At 49.2% G+C, this 18888-nt stretch overlaps 3 protein-coding genes across 6 annotated transcripts in view; all 3 read right to left on the bottom strand.

The window, feature by feature from the left end:
• Window positions 1-229: 229 nt before the first annotated feature.
• Window positions 230-2252, bottom strand: MIF4GD (MIF4G domain containing). Of its 2 annotated transcripts, none has more exons than XM_057381398.1 (5): window positions 2167-2252; window positions 1908-2017; window positions 1469-1624; window positions 736-828; window positions 230-610 (listed from the first exon to the last, which is right to left on the bottom strand). In XM_057381398.1, the coding sequence occupies exons 1-5, from the start codon at window positions 2246-2248 to the stop codon at window positions 383-385; spliced, it is 669 nt and encodes a 222-aa protein (XP_057237381.1). In that variant the 5' UTR covers window positions 2249-2252; the 3' UTR covers window positions 230-382. The 2 variants fall into 2 exon arrangements, with proteins under 2 accessions (XP_057237381.1, XP_057237380.1); XM_057381397.1 differs by having other exon boundaries at window positions 230-606; window positions 732-828.
• Window positions 2242-14463, bottom strand: SLC25A19 (solute carrier family 25 member 19). 3 transcript variants are annotated; one of them, XR_008966321.1, is made up of 8 exons: window positions 14031-14259; window positions 13386-13541; window positions 12505-12675; window positions 11516-11699; window positions 10231-10361; window positions 5354-9033; window positions 4642-4729; window positions 2242-2302 (listed from the first exon to the last, which is right to left on the bottom strand). XR_008966321.1 is itself a non-coding variant. In XM_057381396.1 (7 exons), exons 2-7 carry the CDS (start codon window positions 14154-14156, stop codon window positions 8833-8835), a joined length of 969 nt encoding a protein of 322 aa, XP_057237379.1. In that variant the 5' UTR covers window positions 14157-14176; window positions 14419-14463; the 3' UTR covers window positions 5193-8832. The 3 variants fall into 3 exon arrangements, 1 of the variants encoding a protein (XP_057237379.1); XR_008966322.1 differs by lacking the exons at window positions 2242-2302; window positions 4642-4729 and adding an exon at window positions 5193-5270; XM_057381396.1 differs by lacking the exons at window positions 2242-2302; window positions 4642-4729 and adding an exon at window positions 14419-14463 and having other exon boundaries at window positions 5193-9033; window positions 14031-14176.
• A 1172-nt stretch (window positions 14464-15635) lies between these two features.
• GRB2 (growth factor receptor bound protein 2) overlaps window positions 15636-18888 on the bottom strand; it is a 44993-nt gene continuing 41740 nt past the window's right edge. Inside the window, exon 5 of the mRNA XM_057381390.1 lies at window positions 15636-17982. Within this exon, the coding sequence (XP_057237373.1) occupies window positions 17797-17982 (186 nt within the window). The 3' untranslated portion in view covers window positions 15636-17796. The remainder of the gene's footprint in view (window positions 17983-18888) is intronic.

Here is an 18888-nt window from a genome sequence, read left to right on the forward strand (position 1 = left end):
ACCTGAGCTGGGAGATTTCCACACTGCCTCCCACAGCTCTGCTGGCTTTGGGGTGAAGCAAAATGTTCTCGGCCTAAACTGTGCTTTCTTTAACACTCAGAAAATGCTGGTGTGAGCTAGAAGCCTCCCGAGCCCTTTGCTGGCAGCAGCCCAATATTAAGACAAAATCAGTGGGAGAACGTGCTGGGTTAAGTGTGCCCTTCCCACCACTGTGAGCCTCCAAAGACCAGCACCAGCTGCATCTGACAGGAGGTGCACAGAAAGCTCTAGCCAGTATAAATCCTATTTACAGGAAGTGCTAGAAAATCAATGTGAAAAATTCCAACTTAGTACAAAGCTTGCTGGTGAAGGTTCCRGATCTCTCCTCCTCTGCTGCGGGAGGTTAATCCGTCACTTCGCTATAATAATATTTCTGGGCAGCGTCCGTCATCTTCCAGTCAGCAGCCCGGAACTCGATGATCTCCAGCAGCAGGAGCTGGGACAGGGAGCTGAGCCCCTCCTGCAGAAGGAAACCATCTCGGAGGAGGGAGAAGAGCTCRTCCATCCGCTGGGAATTCATCTTCTCCAGCTGCTCACCAATGCGGTGGAGCTGCAGGACCAAGCAGTCTACCTTCAGAAGGAAGAGCAGATGGCTGAGCACAAAGCAATGGAGGCTCCTCTGCACCCCCAGGGCTGTGCTTTTCACAGGTCCTTGGCAGGACAAGAGGCACATCAGCAGCTCTTCCCTGCACTCACCTCCTCCTCCTTCTGCAGGCTGTCGGGCTGTGCCAGCCGGAACAGGCAGTCATAAACTGGGTTCACYAGAGCCATCATGGGCATGTTGTTCACCTGCAAGGAGAGAGGATTGCCAGCCTGCAGCCAGAAAACAGTCTGCAGCTATTTTAAATAGTTATTCCCTTGCTGCTCTCCAAAGGAGAAGGGAGCAGGATTTAGTTGTGCTGTATTAGTGGGATTTACATCAGAGATCAGACATTCGAGTCTCCAGGAACCAGAGGAGCTGAACAAATGATGTAAAAAACATCTATTTTTAAATGTAAGCAGGTAGTCATGGGAAATACACTTGTTCCAACAGCATTTTTCCTGCCTGCRGCTCTACTTGCATCATTTTGACATCGGCTGCAAGCAGAAATTCAAGTTCACACAGTGCACAAAGGCCTGAAGACAAATTCCATCAGCAAACCCCACAGCAACTAAACCAGTCCAATCTGGGACATCTGGGAGTAGGCAAATGAGGGGATTTCAAACACCAGGTACCCAATGAGGAAGCTGAGACTTTGTGACTCTGTTCCTGAAGACTCTGCCTCTCCAAGCCTGCTGCTTGTCTGTAGGTAGCACCAGCCCTGGCCCCCACAGCCCTGGGGCTCTGTAAAACATCCACCCAACACCCCTGCCCTGGTATCCTGGGATGCTCAGGCTCTTCTGGCACCCCAGGYAGCAGCAGCTGGGTGCTCCTGCTCTGTCTCCTCACCCTCAGGTAGTCGAAGATGTTGCAGATGAAGGTGACGTAGCAGATCCAGGCCTGGAGCGAGCGGGTGCGCAGCTCCTCCCTGTCCTTGTACTCCTGCTGCAGCCGGTTCAGCAGGCTCCTCCGGAAGATGCTCTGGCCAACTTGTTTGCTCTCTGCCTACAAGCCCAGAAAAAGCAGGATGGAGGGATGAAATGGGTGCTAGAGGATGCAGAACCACACATACACTCCTGTGATTCCCTAAGAGGCAGAAAAGCTGCAACTCACTGCTTGTGCTGGCCTGCTCCTCTGGATGCTGCCACTGCCTGAGGCAAGTGACAGGAGAGGAAAGGTGGCCAAGGGGTCAGAGCACAGGGCTGGGACAAAGCTCTTTTTGGCCCAGCCAAGGGAAAACCCACACTACACAGCCCAGGTGCTTCTCTGCCCAGACACAAGCTCTCACCTGGATGATGGTGTAGCAGATGCGCCCGGCCTCCTTGCTGAACACGCAGTCTTTGAGGGACTGGTCCACTATAATATTGGCCACTTTCTCCAGGTCCACGTTGCTGGGGTCTGCAGAGAAGAGAAATACTGTCGGGACCCAGCCCTCTTTGGCTCCCAGTTGCTTTGGGGTATGTGGAAAGCAATCAAGGGCCCAGTACAATCCTGTTAAATAGTGCAGAAACGACACGTGGCAAAGGTGTTCATCAAAACCTGCTGACCTTTGAGGGCTGTTTTCAGCAGCTTCTGAGTCTCAGAGTCGAAGGACTGTATTTTGTACTCTTCTTTGCCTGTTTCCCCCATGACTGGTGTCCTCCGAGGGCGAGAGTTAGGGCAATGATGAGTTAGTGACAGTCCCTGTGGAAAGAGCACACAGGGCTTAGTTGGACAGAGAGGGAAACCTCCACCATTTGCCATTCAGCAAATCCCAGGTAGTGCTGGAGAACAGGCTGTTTTCCTGACCACTCCTCACCCCAAGGAAATTCCTGTTATTAGGGCATCAATTCCAGCCCTAGAGCCAAGAAAATCCTCACTCCCACATCAGCCTAGGATAGAACTTCATGTTCAAAACTTCTGTATTTTTCTGGTATGAGAAACATGTTACAGACAAAGCAGAYCCAAAATATACCTATATCACCTTAGAATGCTTCCCCGTGGCTGTATCACAGGGAAGCACACATTGCTCCCTTGGGCCTTTAAAACACCAATTCAGCTGCTTTCATACAAAAGCCGGGGAAGAACCAAAGCCAGCACAAAAGCATTGAACACACGCTTACCAGAGCACTTCTCCTTCACCACAGACAGGCTCCCTCAGCTCACAGCACGACACAGCAAACTCAGAACCAAATCCCCAACTGCAACAGCTCCCATCTCRTCCCTCTGCAGTCAAGCACTGCTCCTGCAGCACCAACAGTGCTCCTAAATAACCTCTAGATTGATTTTCTTCTGCTTCGTGACACAGCAGAGACAGCAAAAGGGTACGCACGGCGCAGAGAGGAAGGGCTTGCTTTGACTCGCACACCAGAGGATCTGCTGGATGTGAAATGCTGGGGCTGGCCAGACCGGCAGCACAAACAGGAGAAGGCAATCGGCCAAATGAGTTTTGCCAGCTCATCAAAATTCCTCGGCAATTACTCACTCCTCTCTGCAAAGAGGTCCMTASCCAGATCAAAGCCCAAGAGCCTTTRGGGGCATGGGACAGGTACGGTGGGCATTCCCCTCACACACAGCACAACAGTAACTCAGAGCAGAGGGCAGCCCCACGGGGGTGACAGCCTGCCGAGCTGTTCTCACATCCAAAGCTCTCACCTACCCTGGGACGGGCACAAAAGGTTTCTTTCCCAGGTGAATTCACAAGCAGTTGGGTGCCCTCCGTGCCAWGCCTGGTTGGCAAACGCCTTCCAGACGCCTGTCCTCTCTCTGCTCCTGCACTCATGCCATGCTGCAGTGCCAGTGGAGCAGTCCCGTGTCCCACCGACAGTATCTCCACGCAGAAAGTGCCCGGCGAGAGCTCAGAACCTCACGCAGCACAGCGGGAAGTGCCCGAGCCCGTCTGGCAGCGTCTGTGCCACCRCCGCCCAGCCCCGCTCCCGGAGCGTCTGTCCCCACGGCTCCCTGGGACAGCCACGGCTGCCTTGAACTGCTGTGCCAAACAAACCACAAACCCGCCCAGAGCAAACCACAGCGTGTGGACACCRAGCCAGCCATGCCTCGTCTGCACTAGAGACCCTGCTGCCAGCACCGCGCTGTCTGAGGGGCTGGGGACATGGGGCAAATGTGGGTACCGACTGCTCCTCTGCCACTGGCCCTGCAGGACGAGCTGTCCCGGGGACTGACACGGTTGGGGTCAGCACCCTCCATCTGCCGGTGATGCACCAGCTCAGGTGCCAGGACACCTGTGACGTGCGGGCTCACACCTGGCAGGATGGGCTGGACAAGTCCTGGCCACTAYAAGGAGAGGGAGAAGAGCAGGGAGTCTCCTCTGCCACCCCATATTACCTGTCCGAGGGGCTCTACCACCCCTCGGGACCCCCACCCCATCCCCGCCGAGCCGCAGGTGGAACCCCCGGCGCCTAGACGCTTCTGGCCCGGGGCACCTGGACCACCGGAGCCCCCCAGGAACCCCCTCCGCTGCCTCCCGTCGCTCCAGCCCCGCGGCTGGCACAAGCCCAAGGGCCTCTGGACGGAGGCAGAGGCGGATCCCGGGGAAAGCAGCCCCGCTCTGCCCCGGGCAGGGCAGGGGGAGCCGGGCGCAKCCCCACCGACCTGCCGGCCGCCCCCGCTGTGTCCTCCGGCCGCCGGGGCATCGCCGGCACGTCCCGGGCCCCGCGCCCTCCGGCACAGCCCAGGTTTCCTCTTAGGTCATTTCCTCGCCCGAGCCGGGGGAGGGACGGGCCGGGACGGGCGGGAGAGCGGCGGCAGCGGCGGCAGCGCCACCGCCTGCGAGCGCCGGGGCACGGCGGGCTGAGCCCGGGCACGGCCGGCTGCTCCTGGGGAACTCCCGGGCACACCCCGGGCTCTCCCAGGCACGGTCCGCTGCCCCTCCAGACACCCCCCGGGCACGGCCGGTTGTCCCCGTTCCCCTGGGCACCCTCAGGCACGGCCGGCTGCCCCCCGGGTTCCCCCCACACACTCCCCGGGCACGGTCGCTGCTCCTCCGGGCCCCTCTCCGCCGGCGGGTCGCGGGCAGCACTCACCTCTCTGTCCCGGTCCCCCACGGGGCTCTCCCGGCGCTTTCCGGGTGACAACGGCGTGAATCCGCCCTCCCCTCGGGGTCAGGGCAGGCTGCAGACGAGTGGTATAAAAAAAGCATAGAAAAAAAGTCAGTAAAGGGGAGATGCACTAAAGCAATGCCCTGCAACAAGAGCTGAGTACAGTATAACACACTTCACGTTTTTCCTCTCAAATCCCAACCATTTCACAAGGGAAGACCCCTCAGGGTGTGAAGCATTCACAGCAGAGCAGCCAGGCTGCTAAAACCAGGGAACAGCTGAAAAGAACTGTTCGGAACATTTTTTGTAGCACTGCTTGGCCTGGCTGGATATGAAGCCTGAACTCACGCATCGAGGATGTGAGGCTCAGGATTTTCCACCAGAGCTCCAAAAGCCCCTCTAGGACACAGCAGTGGGACTGAGCTGCACAAATCCCCCTTGGCTGATCCCTTTTGGTGCAGTTCTCAATAGCAATACCCGACAGAGGGTACAGTTGTGCCTACTGCTGAGGAGCACACACAATAATGAGAAGGGAAATCCAAATGGCTTCTGTTGCCTCACGCTCTGGACCTTCATTATCCTCCATTTCAGGCAGCAGGAGGGCCACAATGTTCCTGCAGGGTCCAGCACAGGCAGTCAGAGGAAAGGAATAAACCAACTGCAGCCAGACAAGTGCATAACAAAATATTTAATGTACCTTGTCTCAAAGGTAGGCACCCACTGCGTATGTTGTGCTCGGATGCTTTCAGAAAACAGCAGCTGCAAAAGATCCACTCAGACAACACAGCAAAATGCCACAGTTACAGTTTCTACATCACAAGAGAAACTTAAATCCTAATTAAATACGATCCATTCCAGTTCTGACTGTAAAACATTCATTTGTTGTCAAAAATGATGCTGTGCAACTCTGGATGGGCAYCCTGAGAACAGGACTGTCCTAGGAACTCGGTGAGCCAGTCAGCACTGCAGGAAACAGCGTTGTCCTCACAGATCTTGCATGTCYGAGTCCGGTCAGTGCCATGGTGAAACCACAAACAACCACGGCACAACTCCTCGCCAGTGCTCTGCCTGCTAAGGAGCTTTTGGACGTTCTGRTGGTAAAAGGCACTGGAAGAAAACAAACGTAACTGCTGAGCAGCTTGTGAGGTGAACTGCAGGCAAATCCCTGGTGATAGGATTAGCTTGGAAAGAAATCCCAGCGGCCAAAATCGGCCAAGTCTCACAGCGAGGCACTCGCCGCCTCGAGTCACTTCACACTGAACGGGAGCACGCAGCTTCCAAGAGGAAATCTGTCCCAGCACATGGGAAAACAAGGTGACACGGATCTCTCCCATCTCCTGCTCTCTAATTCTAAGAAATTTAGCTCCTAATAGTGTGTTTTGCCARAGCAGCAGGAGAAATAAGACCTGTCCTCCTAGTGCTTCATTCAGCCTCAATCCCAAAGRGAAAACAACATTCATTCCTCTTATGGTCCTTTCCCCAGCAAAGCGCACATGAGGAATCTATGAGGGACAGATGCTGCTGATCAGAGCTGAGAGATGAAGCAACTGCTGGATACAGCTCCTGATATTGTTGAGGTTGTCATGTCTTTCTCCCCCTCATGGAAGCCCAGATGCCTTTACGGGCCTGCAACATTTGTGACTCACAGCCCAAAGCTCTCTCTCTGACCAGGGAGTGTCTCTTCTACAGCCTGGCCAGACAGGCACAACTTAAACTCCAGCTTTGCCATCTGTTGGGTGGAGACAAACTTAATACAGAATGGAGGGGAAAACTACTCCAGAGAGGAAAAGCTGCCCCATACTCTCCATGGGCCAGGCTGCCATGCCTGGATCACCCCAAACTCCATAATACACTCAAGGAACACCACCTTAGCAGAGCACAGACCTTCCTGTTCTTTCTTACGGCTCAGTTCTCATCCAGTTTGCCCCTATTTTGTGCAGTTTAACAGCAGCTCTTTGACATAAAGTGGAAAACAAGTCTTGCAATGTTTAGACAGGATGGATGAGTCCCCATTTCCTAAGGAAGCCTAGGTCAGCACTGAACATTTTCTGCTGTGGCCTGYCCCTGCTAATCATGACGCCATTCCTCTCACCAGCAACAAAAGACAATAACAAACCCAACTCGTTTGTGTCTGTTTTGAAAGGAGACATTTCTCTCCCTCAGAAGGATGTAATGAGGTTGAGTTCATTACTCCTTATGATGTCTTTCCAAGAACAACAGGTGAACAATAAACAAAGGCTAAACATTGTCAAGATTTTGAGGAACCTCAGAAGACCCTAAATAACACAGGAAAATGCCAATAGGACTGAGGCACTTGAAGAAACTTCATTCCACATTTCCTGCATTGTCTCCTCTAAACAGAACTACCGTTTTTAGAGAATATGCAGCTCACACTCCCTCTTTAAGACTCACATATTGGGCTCCTGCCTGACACAGACACTGCTCAATGAACTTAATTTTACGCAGCTCTCAGCCACCTGCAGTGAAATGGCCACTTTGCACTCCAAGATCTCAAATGCACAGCAGACACRAAGTTATTTGGCCTGGGCTTGCAAGGAATTTCTCCAGATACCTCAGCCACCAGTGAAACAGCTGTTCTTTAAAAACAGCCTCTCACAATAGCTCAGGATAAGTCAGCAATGCTGATATGCTCAAAATCGCCAGGAGAAGTTGCGTCAATGGAATGGAATTGGTCAGGCTGGAATTTGGCCAGACCATTTGGGATTAACACCCTGAATACTGCAAAAGAAATGGGAAAAGCTCTGTGTTAAGAGAAGAACCATCAAACCACCCTYCAAATAACTGCAGTGCTCTGCCCTATCCACCCTTCAGATGACTAACGTGCTTTTGTACGGCAGGGCTGGGAATTCTGCCTTCCACACAGTCCAACCACACCCTACTTGGCTTGAAAAAACACAGAAAAAAMCAGGAGGAAGAAAGTAATTTTCCTCTTTTCCACTGTTACATAAATCAGAGTTGTTGGTAGATTGTTTCGCTGGGTTTTTCAACCACTCATAAAACCTTCGAAACTCCAGAAAAACACTCCTCCATCTCTAATTCAATCACCCATGTGAAGCAACACGCTCAGCCAACCAATTCCCATTTGATGTTCATTCCTTTCACTTCAGCAAATCTTGTCAAAACATTTTCATCTGCTGGCACCACTGTACGACTGAGGTTCTGAAATGTTTTGAGGCCACTATAGAAAGATGTGCTATACATATTCAAAGGTGCTATTCAATAAATAATAATTAAAAAATTATTAGTTTCCACAGGACTTTCCCCTCATTATTTCAACTTAGACTAAATATTTCTTAACTCTATACAGCATTTGTTTGCTCACTGCTKTAAAGAAAAGAACCCTGAAGTAATAACTGGGTTTGTGCGTTGAATCCCCTCAGAGTGGGGCKCTTAATCTGCAGGTTTGCTTGGAAAAAGTGTGAGTGAGGCAATGCAAACCCCTAAGAGATGTATGGCCCAACACCCAGGAAGAGAAATAGGAATTCAAGATAYGATCAAGCTCACTGGAGTTAAGGGAAGAACAAATCTGGTCCAGCACGATCAGAGAAAATGCTGTGTTTAAGATGACAGAATGCACAGCCAGCAAGTGGTGACCAAGGAGCAGCAGCTGGCAGCAAAGCAAAGGAAAACTGAGGGTCTGTGCACTAACGTGGCTTTACTTGACTTCACATCAGCAGGACAGAGYGACCTGTAGAACACAGAGATAAGAATCTGGTGCCAACAGCAGGCACAGAGCAAGGGAATAAAGCTGTGCAGATGCAGTGCTAGAAGTGGTGTTTGGTTGGTTAAACAGCACTAGGCTGGGCCAGGATCCCCTCTCTGGGATCCAGGGCAAGCTCAGGGATTCACCCTCTTTACTGGGTGCCTTGTCAGAGCACAGGCATTGCTACAAGTGGTCTGTTGGTTCCCCTCTCCCCACTAAATGCGCACTGATATGAGAGGAGACAGAAGAAAAGCGCTCTGTTGAACAGCTTCCAGCCAAGCAGCTCAGTGTCTCCAGCAGAACTGCAGTTTCCTTCTCCTTGGTCCCAGGAGGTGATTCCCYGCAGGCTGGGGCAGCTCTGGGAGCTCTGCTGTTTCCAACACGCTCGTGCCAGAGCAGGGCCATCAGTCTCCCCTCCTGAGGAGRACAGCAGGCAGCCACACACGTCCTTTTCAGCCTTCCTTCCTCCCTGTGCTCTCGGGGTCCTTCAGGGCRCACAGGAGGCTGCAGAACAGCTCGTACCAAAAGAAGACAAGGCCGGTGGAGCAGGCAGCCTTCAGCACGCTGGGAGAGAGSCCCTTGAAGAACCCACCTGGGCCTTCCTCTCGCATGATCTGCCTCATACAGTCCAAGAAACCTCYGTATGTCCGTACCTGGGAGAGGAATGGCAACAAGGTTAAACAAGAAAACCCCAGGACAACTGGAAAAAACCACAAAGATCCCCAAACTATCCCACAGAAACATTATCTTGACATGCAGCCTGGAGATGCCTTTCTGGATAATATTATAACTAACTGAGAGTTTCAGAGACAGTTTAGAGAGAGCAGGATAGAGGAAATGTAGATATTTAGCATTAGCAGTGGTTTATGCASATCATTCATTGAACAGCTGTGAAACCTCTGCATGCAACAACAGCATGACTTTAAATTTAAGGCACAGGTTTGTGAAGTCATTATTTCAGCTTGTGTGACTGCTCTTTTCCACCCCCTTCACTCTCTAAGAAGGGACAATTTTTGAGTTTCTGACAGAAAGAAAACACAGCTACAGCACTTAGAAAGTTTTCAAATTAGCTGTCTGCATGTCATCGGATCACACTGTGAAGTTTAACATCTTGTGACACAATGTTAAGAACAAACTGTGTATCTTGCTGCAAGAGGAAAAACATCCAGTGCAATGGGCTGAGACATGAAAATCCTTTCCCAAGTTTCTTAGGGTACAGAATGATTTCCTTCTCAGATCCAAGGAATTTTAAAGAAAACAGAAAATTTCCACATTTCATGGCACAAAAATAGAGAGTTCCTTGAAAAATCTGTATTTGTATTTAAGTGAATTTCAAGGTGGTAACGATGGTGCTAAAGAACTCAGAATATTTAATTTGTTATGAATTTCACGGCATTCTCATACATTGTAAGTTCATATATGCTGAACATTTGGTGCCTATTCCTTGTGTCAAAATATTAATTGCAGAAGAGGAACCTGACAACCAGGTGACTCCAGCACAGAGGCCGTGTCATCCTCTGATAGTAAAGTGGTTCCTAATCAGAAATACCAAGCTGCAACTAGAAAAGTAAAGTAAATCAAAACCCCTTTGCCTGCCTGACTCATCCCCAGCTCCAAGCCAGTTRATGGAGAGGGATGAGAAGCCAGAGCACAGGTATGTTGGCCAGTGTCATAAAAYAAACCCAATATATTCACACATAAATTCCCTTTATTAAACGAGAGCAACACTCAGTGGGAGCTCCCAACCCAAACATGAACTCAACAGGTACCACTGGTGGACTGTCACTGCATTCCAGTGCACTGCACTGGCTCCATACTTATGAAAATCCATCACTTCYAGCGTTTCTCACCTGCCCAAAGGCTGCCCGAGCGTGCTCAAAGCCACCCACTTGCAGTCGCTTTTTGACCAGATCCAAAGGGTACGTGAGGGTTTTGCTGATGACTCCAGCACAGCTGCCACAAACAAGGTTTTTAACATTGCCTGAGAAGCAGAAAGCAAAAAGGATGGCAAGGAGGGAAAAAAGAGGATTAGCAGGGAATTCTGATTAAAGATCCTAAGAGGTAAGTTAAAAATCATTTTTCACAGGAAGTAAAGTCAAAAAGGCCCTTTAAAGTTATATCACCTCTTCTGCATAGTATGGGCCAAAGAATCTCATCTGTATTTTGTCAGGCTTACAATACATGCTGGAATCAGAGGACCAGCTCCTCTTGGTCCATTACACTGACTTATGGTTTTGCTCTGCTCAAAGAAAACCAATCCCCAGTCACCAGACGACTTGCTGCCAATGGATGGAAAAGTTTTCATTCCCCCCAGTAAAACTGGTCACTGGAAATCTTGCACCCCTGATTGCTCAGACCAACTTATTCTGGACTGGAATGTCACAAGCTGACACTGCCTGATGATTTCAGAGGCTTGAGGGAAATGAGTCCTGTGCTAAACTTTTTCCTGACAAACATGAGTTCCCAGCACAAAACCACCATCAGCCTCTGCCATCTAAAATTAAATATGCAGACATTATACTGAAAAAGACGATTCCTCTGCTGGAGAGATTCCATTGAGGAACAAAACCACATTGATGCTACATCCCTCTCTCTCAAGAAGGCATTGGTATCTAGAATGGTCAAGGTCACAGGTTGCATCAGGGTGAGGTTCTCTTATAATGGTGCAAGAAATCAACATAAAAACATCAAGAGTCTGACAGCTTTAAATTAGACTAAATGAATCCTCTAACAGCTGCGCAGGCAGATTTACTATGGAAATCCAAGAGTCCTATCCCTAAGGCATCACCCACACCACTAATGAAACAGAGAATGATCATGCCAGCATTGTCTTCCCACAGTATCAGTAACGTGACACAGTTCAAGAAGGAGCACCCTGGCCTGTGGCACTTCACTTTGCCATCCATCCATTTCCATCACGGTTATTCCACAAGAGGAGCTGTCTGTAAACTCCACTGCACTTAGTTTGGCAGTATCTGTGCAGGAGTAAGAATGAGAGGTGGGAAATAGAGACACTTTTCAGACATTGTATCAAAAAGGGTGAAAGGATTGAGAATGGAGCTTACACCTGTCATCCAAACCAGCATTCATCCTCTTTTTCTCCCAACTGCAAACATCACTGTCCCAAGTTCCTACCTCCGTTCGTTCCTTCAGCTGGAATCACCCATTTGGAAAACTGCTGCAGGATGTTGTAGAAGAAGAACTGGAGACCAGCATATGGGAAGATAGCAACGAGTGTGGGGGTTAAACCTCTGTAAAAAGTCCGAGGYCCTTCTGTCTGGTACATGGTCATCACTGCATGGCGAAGGTTGGGGTAGATCTGGGCAACAATGAAGAGGYTGAGTGACTCTCCAGTGAAACAGGCTTAAAACCAGCAAAACAAAAGGTCAGGTCACTTCCCAGTAATGGGAATAGGAATTTCTCACCACACAAAATACAACTGACTGCTTTCAGCACAAAGTGATGAAAGTGCAAGGTGATTGTACACACCCTCACACAGTGTTGTCTGCTAAGCCTTGTGACTTAGAAGAAACAGGGCACAGAGCTGAGTCCTGAGACCACAGAGAGGGTTATTTTTCTTTTAACAGCTCTTAACTCCTGCAACAGAATTCATATCATATTGCAATTCTCCTGCAGGCTAAATACAGAAATGGCTCTGATACAAATCTTTCTCATTATTACAGACCTAATGCGTACAGAGACCAACTCTTGTGTAAATAAGAACATGAAACACAGGTGAAAGGTGCCTGGGTTCAAGTGTCATCCCCATCATTATCTAAACACGACTCTGAGCACTTAGAAAGTTTCAAAAATGGAATGTTCAAGAGCCTGGAGAGCGAGTTCTATAAAAGGTCAACAGCCAAAGTGAAAATCAAGTTATCCTGTTAAGGACAGTTTCTTCTTTCTGGATCACATGCCAGGATCAGAAGCAGCAAAACACAATTAAGAAATCTGCGTCAATAGCACAGAGGATAACTTGGCAACAGTGCAAACACTGCCTGTAACAGCCACCTGCTCCTTYATTTTAACCCACAGGCTGAGCTTTCAAACTTCTGCATCTCCAGACCCGTGAAATATTGCTACTGCTATGGCTGATAATTCCAGCATGGAATGCTGAGCCTCACCTTTGGCTCCCCCTGAGCAGCGAAGCGAGTGCGCAGCGTGTCCACGGGCTGGACTGCGACCGTGGCCGTGCAGGCAGCCAGGCCCCCGCACACCAGGTGCACGAAGGAGTCGCGGGTGTTGAAGGAGGTGACGTTGTGCACCATTTCTGTCAGGCTCTCAAATGCCATGAACTTGCAGAAACAAAAGCACACGGGTCAGGAAGTGGATCCTTATGACTCACASAGATCTCCCACTCCTCTCTCATTTCACCAGGAGCTCCATGTCCCCACTTTTCACAGAGTTCTCTCTCTGTCCTTCAAAAGTCCTCCCCAACTTGCAATGTGTAAAAATCACTAAGCAGCCCAGGGAATGCTTGGGATACTCTGGTCTCTGACACTTCTCCTAATTCTTGCATTTAGAATCACGATAAACTCATTTGAATGCTCTATGTATCCAGAAGAGTGTTTGCTATGTTACAGTTATGCTGTCCTTTACCCTTTCAGCCACTGCTCCTAAAACTGTCATTAATATTGTTAATATTTACAAATTAAGCATAACAACGCCGTGTAAAACACCCTCATCAGCTTTGCTGATTTCTTCCTAACAAGCCCTTGSGGTGACAGCATGAACAAGACTAAAAAACTGCTTAGGCTTGGGGCTTGAACAGCTAAGCCAAGTGTCAGGAGTAGAGAAGGCTTATCTATGACACCAGATACAGAGAGAGCTCAGTTTAGTCTCGTTGTGCTCCAGTAGGTTCAACAAGTTACGGAATGTTAACTAAGGAATTACACATCAGCTTTATCCAGCTACATATCCTTCCACTCCTCAACACAACTGGCCTGAGGGAGCAGAGCAGTATCCTGTGTAATACACCGACCCAAATGATGCCTGGTTCCCTCACCTGAACAGCTCCGAAGCCAACAGAGAGGAACTGAGCAGGAACATGGCCCTTCCAGAAGGCTGTCAAGCCCTCCTCCCTGAAGATGCGCTGCACAGCTTGCAGGATGCCGTGGTACTTGGCTGTGGGGTTTCTGGAGGAAAGCTGCTCGATCTGAAGCTGGAAGAAAAGGGAGAAAATATTTTCAATTTCACCTTGCAACCGTTCAAGTGTCCAGTTCAGGAATTCACAATCCTGTCAGCCAACCAATGCTAAGGGATGACACTCTGCCTCCCCACAGAACCACATCCAGATCTGACTGGGATGTTATCTATGAAAGGCTCTAAAAGAATAAAATCCTGCATGAACACAAAGATAAGCAGGAGGGATGATGATGAAATTCAGTCAGATAGTTTTAGTCATTCACAAAAGCAAACTGTAAGAAACACAAGATGCCATTCCCAAACAAGTTAAGTTATATAAATAGAAGTGGTGGACACAAGATAGCCCTACTTCCTTGCATAACCTGTACACAACGTAGGTGAGGGCTGACGAGCAGATTGAGTGCTCTCTGGCCGCACAAGTGACCTGTTCACCCAGGACAGGATCAGCTCTGCTCCCTGACAGGCTCTTCCACCCCTGCTCCCGAGCACGCCGCGAGTCAGGTACCTGAAAGCGGATCTTGAGGACATCCAAGGGGCTGACAAGGACCCGAGTCACCAAGCCAGACGCTGACCCCGCTGCAGCCGCCTCCGCCGTGGACACGCACTTGGCCTCGGGGTCGTAACCCACCATTCCTGCCGGCTGTCCCCAGTCTGGACAGGGGCACAGGGCCAGTGAGCCCTCCCCACACCGAGCCGGCAGCCTCTTCCCCCTCACGCCAAGGCCCACAGCCCCCTCCTCACCCCACGGGACACACAGACCCCCCCTCTCCACCACCCCCTCTGCCCCACAGCCCCCGAGCCCGCCCGKGGCAGCCACCGGCGGGGGTTCCGAGCGGAGCCCGGTGGCACCGGGGCTGTCTGGCCCTGGGCCGGCTCCCGCCGCGCCGCCTCACCCGCTGCGCCGGCTCCGCACTGCGCCTGCGCGCCGCCGGGGCCGCTGGGAGTTGTAGTCCCGGGRGCGGCGCCCGCCCCGCCCGGAGTCCGCAACACCCGCGGGACGGGGAGTGCACGGAACCACGGGATCAGCGAGGCTGGAAAAGCGCTGAGACCACGGAACCCCGCCTGTGATCCAACACCACCCTATCAGCCAGACCACAGCACCGAGTGCCATGTCCAGTCTTTCCTCAGACACCTCCCTGGGCATTCCGTTCCAAGACCCAATCACCCTTTCCATGAAGAAATTCCTCCTTCCAACTTAAAGCTCCGCTGGTGCATATTAAGATTACGCCCTGTCACTTGTTACACTGGGCAGAGAGCCAGACTCCCACCTGGCTGCACCCTCTTGTCAGGGAGCTGTAGAGAGCAAGGTCACCTCTGAACCTCCCTTTCTCCWGGTTAAACARCCCCAGCTCCCTCACCCACTCCTCATGAGATTTRTGATCCAGACCCTTCCCCAKCTCYGYTSTCCTTCCCTGGTCCTGTGARCCAGCGCTGCGAGAGGGGAAGGTCAGCACCTGGCCCACAACCTCCACTACACACAACCACAGAGCAACAACCCTTCCCTTGTCTCTGTAAAGCACAAGGGAAGCCGGATTATCTAAACTACCCAAACTACAGAAGCACACCCCTTGGAGCAWCATGCTCTGCTACATTACAAAAAGCCAAGTGCTCTAAGCCACACTGCAAATTTTCCATACTGACTTCTGGCACAAAAAAAAAGAAAAAATACAGAACGAATTGCAGGGATATCCAGGCATTTCCACTTTGATATTGTCAGTATTTAAGCATAACAACTAAGAACTGTTAAAAAAAACACTCAAAATTCTCATGTGGGCCTTTTCCTGTTTTATATTAAAATTGATTACARCGTTCATACCCACAGGCAGTTTCTGACCATTAGCAAAGGCTGCKGAGAAGCTGCAGAGAGCTGCTCACACACCTTGGTAGCAGAACTGAGCTGTTCTCCTTTAGGTAGCAGAAGTGAAAACGATCTGCAGGGCCCTGATGGAGCAGAGCCAAAGCCACAGCAGCCTGAGCCTGCCTGCTGTGCTTCCACCAGCCCAACACCCACCTCCCCCTTTCAGCAAAAAACTTCACAAGTGTCTGAACTACGAGCTCGGTCACACCTGGGTCAGCTAACTGAAATAACAGACAGATGCTCAAGTGAAGAATTCAATGTATATTTATTATTCACAGTTAATTACTATCTACCAAATGCTGCTGCAGAGTTAAAGGATTAAGTACATAGGCCTTTTTTTTATTTAAACACGGAATTTTTTTTTTAATATATATACACACACAAGACATATGTCTGCAAGGCTGCATGATATACACCAATTCCAAAATAAGGAAACAATCAAATGGTCCAGGTGTAGAATGCCATAGATTCCTTTTCCAATCACTTTACAAAGTGGGAAGAAAGTGAGTGACAGCTAGCAAGGAGAGGGGGAGAAAGTAATACTCTACAGGGTAGCTCTCTCTTTCATTTGCTGGAAAATTAAAGTGTAAGGCAGAGTCCATCTCAGGAATAAAACTTTTGTAACAYTTAGTACAAAAAAAGGCACCCTCCAACAAAAGATTGCCCGTGCTGAGGCAGGGCGGGAGGAGATCTCCGCTGCAGGTTGGGATGCGTTGGTGGGGTGAAGGGATCCAGCCAAACGGCTGCCAAGGGAAAAACAACACAACTGAAGATTGGCACAGAGAGCGCTGCGGGCTGATTGCTTTCCTTCCGTCCAATTTAATGTCACACTGCTCTGGTGAGGAGYAAAGGGCCACCAGAAATGCCCCGGGGGTGCGGGGTGGAGAGAACAGTCACACACAGCCTGCTGTGAACGGGAGTGGGCAGGGAGTTACTTCAACAGGAACACTGACCTGAGGAGGGAGGAGAGACTGGAGAACAGGGATGCCAACTCCACTTCTCAAGAGCAACACGACTGCAAATATTGCCTATCCAGGCCGAGGAGACAGGCTGGTCACATGCATCACATAGAAACATTCACTAAGAGCGTAAAGTTCTTTTTTCAAGCACTATTTCTTGAGGTTTCTCTGCATTATTAAGTTTTCCACAAAAGGAATGTACATTTTGTAGGACATCTCAGGGCTATTATTTATTGAATTCCCCCCTTAACCCTCCCTCCCCAAAATATTCTTACTCATTTTCCCTGATCATAACTTTCCCTTCCTCTTACTTCTTTTGAGGCTCCTGGTTGCAGCTCTCCACCTTTGAGCAGCCTAAGTTGCCACTTGAATGCCTTGATTTTATTTTCCTTGGAACAAGRGAAGTTGAACAGTAAGACAAATCTGAAGATTAAAGCTCCATCTCTGTTTGTAGATTTTTCTCAAGTGTCCATTGATAAAACCACCCTCCTTTACCCCCTTCCCACAAAAGTATTTATTTACATGTAGGCAGAAAAAAAACCCTTCTGAAAAGCTCTGGACTGTCCTTTTAACTTAAAAAACAATAAAAAAGAAAATAAGGGAAAGGCACTATGGAAAAAATTACAGAATGTGCTCAACCGTACACCTTTAAGAAAAAACAAAAAAGCTGTCAGCACAGCATTAATAAACCTCAGTTGTACGTTGGAGTTTCTCAAAGCAGCTCTGTGACTCAAAAGAAAAAAATAGAACAAAAAGCCACACAACTCTTCTCCCTTCCTCTGTTTGGAAGCTGCTGAGCTTCAGAAGAAAGTGCCAAAGGAGAAGAGACAATAAAAATTAGATTAACACCTCATCTTTCCCAGGCAAGAAATGCTGAAGGTTGAAGGCAAAAGCAGAGACTGATGATTTTTGTTTTTTTTTAAAGGCAGGACTGTGGATTTGGTTCTTCTCTCATGTCCCTTCATGTCAAATGAAGACCGTTTGCAGAGAGAGAAAATACCAGCAGAGTTTCTCCCTTTTCCTTTAACTGCATGGCTAGGACTTTATATGGCATTAAAACTTCATGCACTGACGGACAGAAGAGGAGGGGGAATCAAGAAGAGTTGTGGTGGTGAGACCTTAAGTGACCTTAAAACACTCGTTCGCAACAAGAGTGAATAAAAGGGGATAACCCAGGAGCAGCTGAGGAAATTTGTTATTTTCATTTTTTTCTCTCTCTCTCCTTTTTTTATTTTCCTTTTTTTTTTCTCCTTTAAGATAAGTTTTGGTGTGTAAGTTGAACTCTTCCCCCCCGCCCCTGAAGTTCCGTACTGAGGGAAGGAGGATCACCTCACGGTGAAAGGTGACTCTGGTTTTACCGCCGTGTGATTTTTTAGGTCACTGGCTGCAGTTAGGCTCTGTATGTGTATTTAATGTTTCTCTGGTTTTCCTTAAATAATCTCTAATATTTATCTCTAGATGTTCCGGTTCACTGGGGTCACGTAGTTGCGTGGGAACATGCCCGTCTGTCCGCGGCACGCTCCCTTCCACCAGTTGGGGTCAGAATTGTCAAGGACTTGGATAAAGTCTCCGCGATGGAAGCCCAGCTCTCCTTCCTCTTGGGGATCAAAATCAAACAGGGCCTGAACGTATGTTGGTTGCTGAAASGGGGAAGAGAAACAAACACACAGTGAGAATCACCCAGGGCACTGCAGGCACCTGCTCCTGAGGGCAGGAGCTGCTCTTACACTGCAGTTTAACAATAAACATTCRGGCTGTTCCCTTTCCTTACAAGCCAGCTCCCACCACCTGCAGCAAGGTGCTAGAATAGCAAAACACAGGCTATAGAACACCTCAGAAAACAGTCAAGTTTCTGTAAAAAAGCTGAAATAAAGCAGATGATTCTAATGTTTTTATAGTATTTTTCAGTCTGTGACCTACTGTAAATCTGTGTTCTATTGCAATACAATAGTCTTGCTGCTTACTTGTCCTGTTTTCACMAACYRACAGCACAAATAATATCAATCTACRCAAAGCTCCTCCTAAAAACCGAATSTTGGTATTTTACACATTTTCCTTAWCTCTTCTGTCAYGGAACGTTTTGCMTGGTCAGCAAGGACTTCCATTCTGATGGAAAAGCTAACAGTTCATTTAAAATACATTTACAGTCTTAAAATTGTGAGGCCAAGATGTCTCTTCATGCTTGTCCTTTTCAGCCAGTTGTTTGCTCATCCTCCCTGACCTGGCAGGGCAGAGCCAGATGTTAAATTCAGACAAACCGTRACAAAGGTGGCACCTGGAGAGCAGCACCAATTTCACATCCCTTGTCTTCAGGCTAGAACCAGAATGCTCTACAGGGAAGCAAAAGGATTTATCCAGAGCTGACAAAACATGCAGTTACATGAAACAAAACATTCTGATTGACTTGGGAAATGCAGCAAAACAAAKAGCTGGATATACACAAGCTGCTCTGCTGGCACTTCACAACAGTTTTTGGATTCTCTTCACACTGGCTAGATCCAAATCAGAGATGTTCCATATGCTGGAACCACCTCTTCAGGAAAGCC

Source organism: Malurus melanocephalus, unplaced genomic scaffold (assembly GCF_030028575.1).
Source record: "Malurus melanocephalus ecotype Western Australia unplaced genomic scaffold, MMel_1.1 scaffold_509, whole genome shotgun sequence".
In the NCBI taxonomy this organism is placed as follows: Eukaryota; Metazoa; Chordata; class Aves; order Passeriformes; family Maluridae; genus Malurus; species Malurus melanocephalus.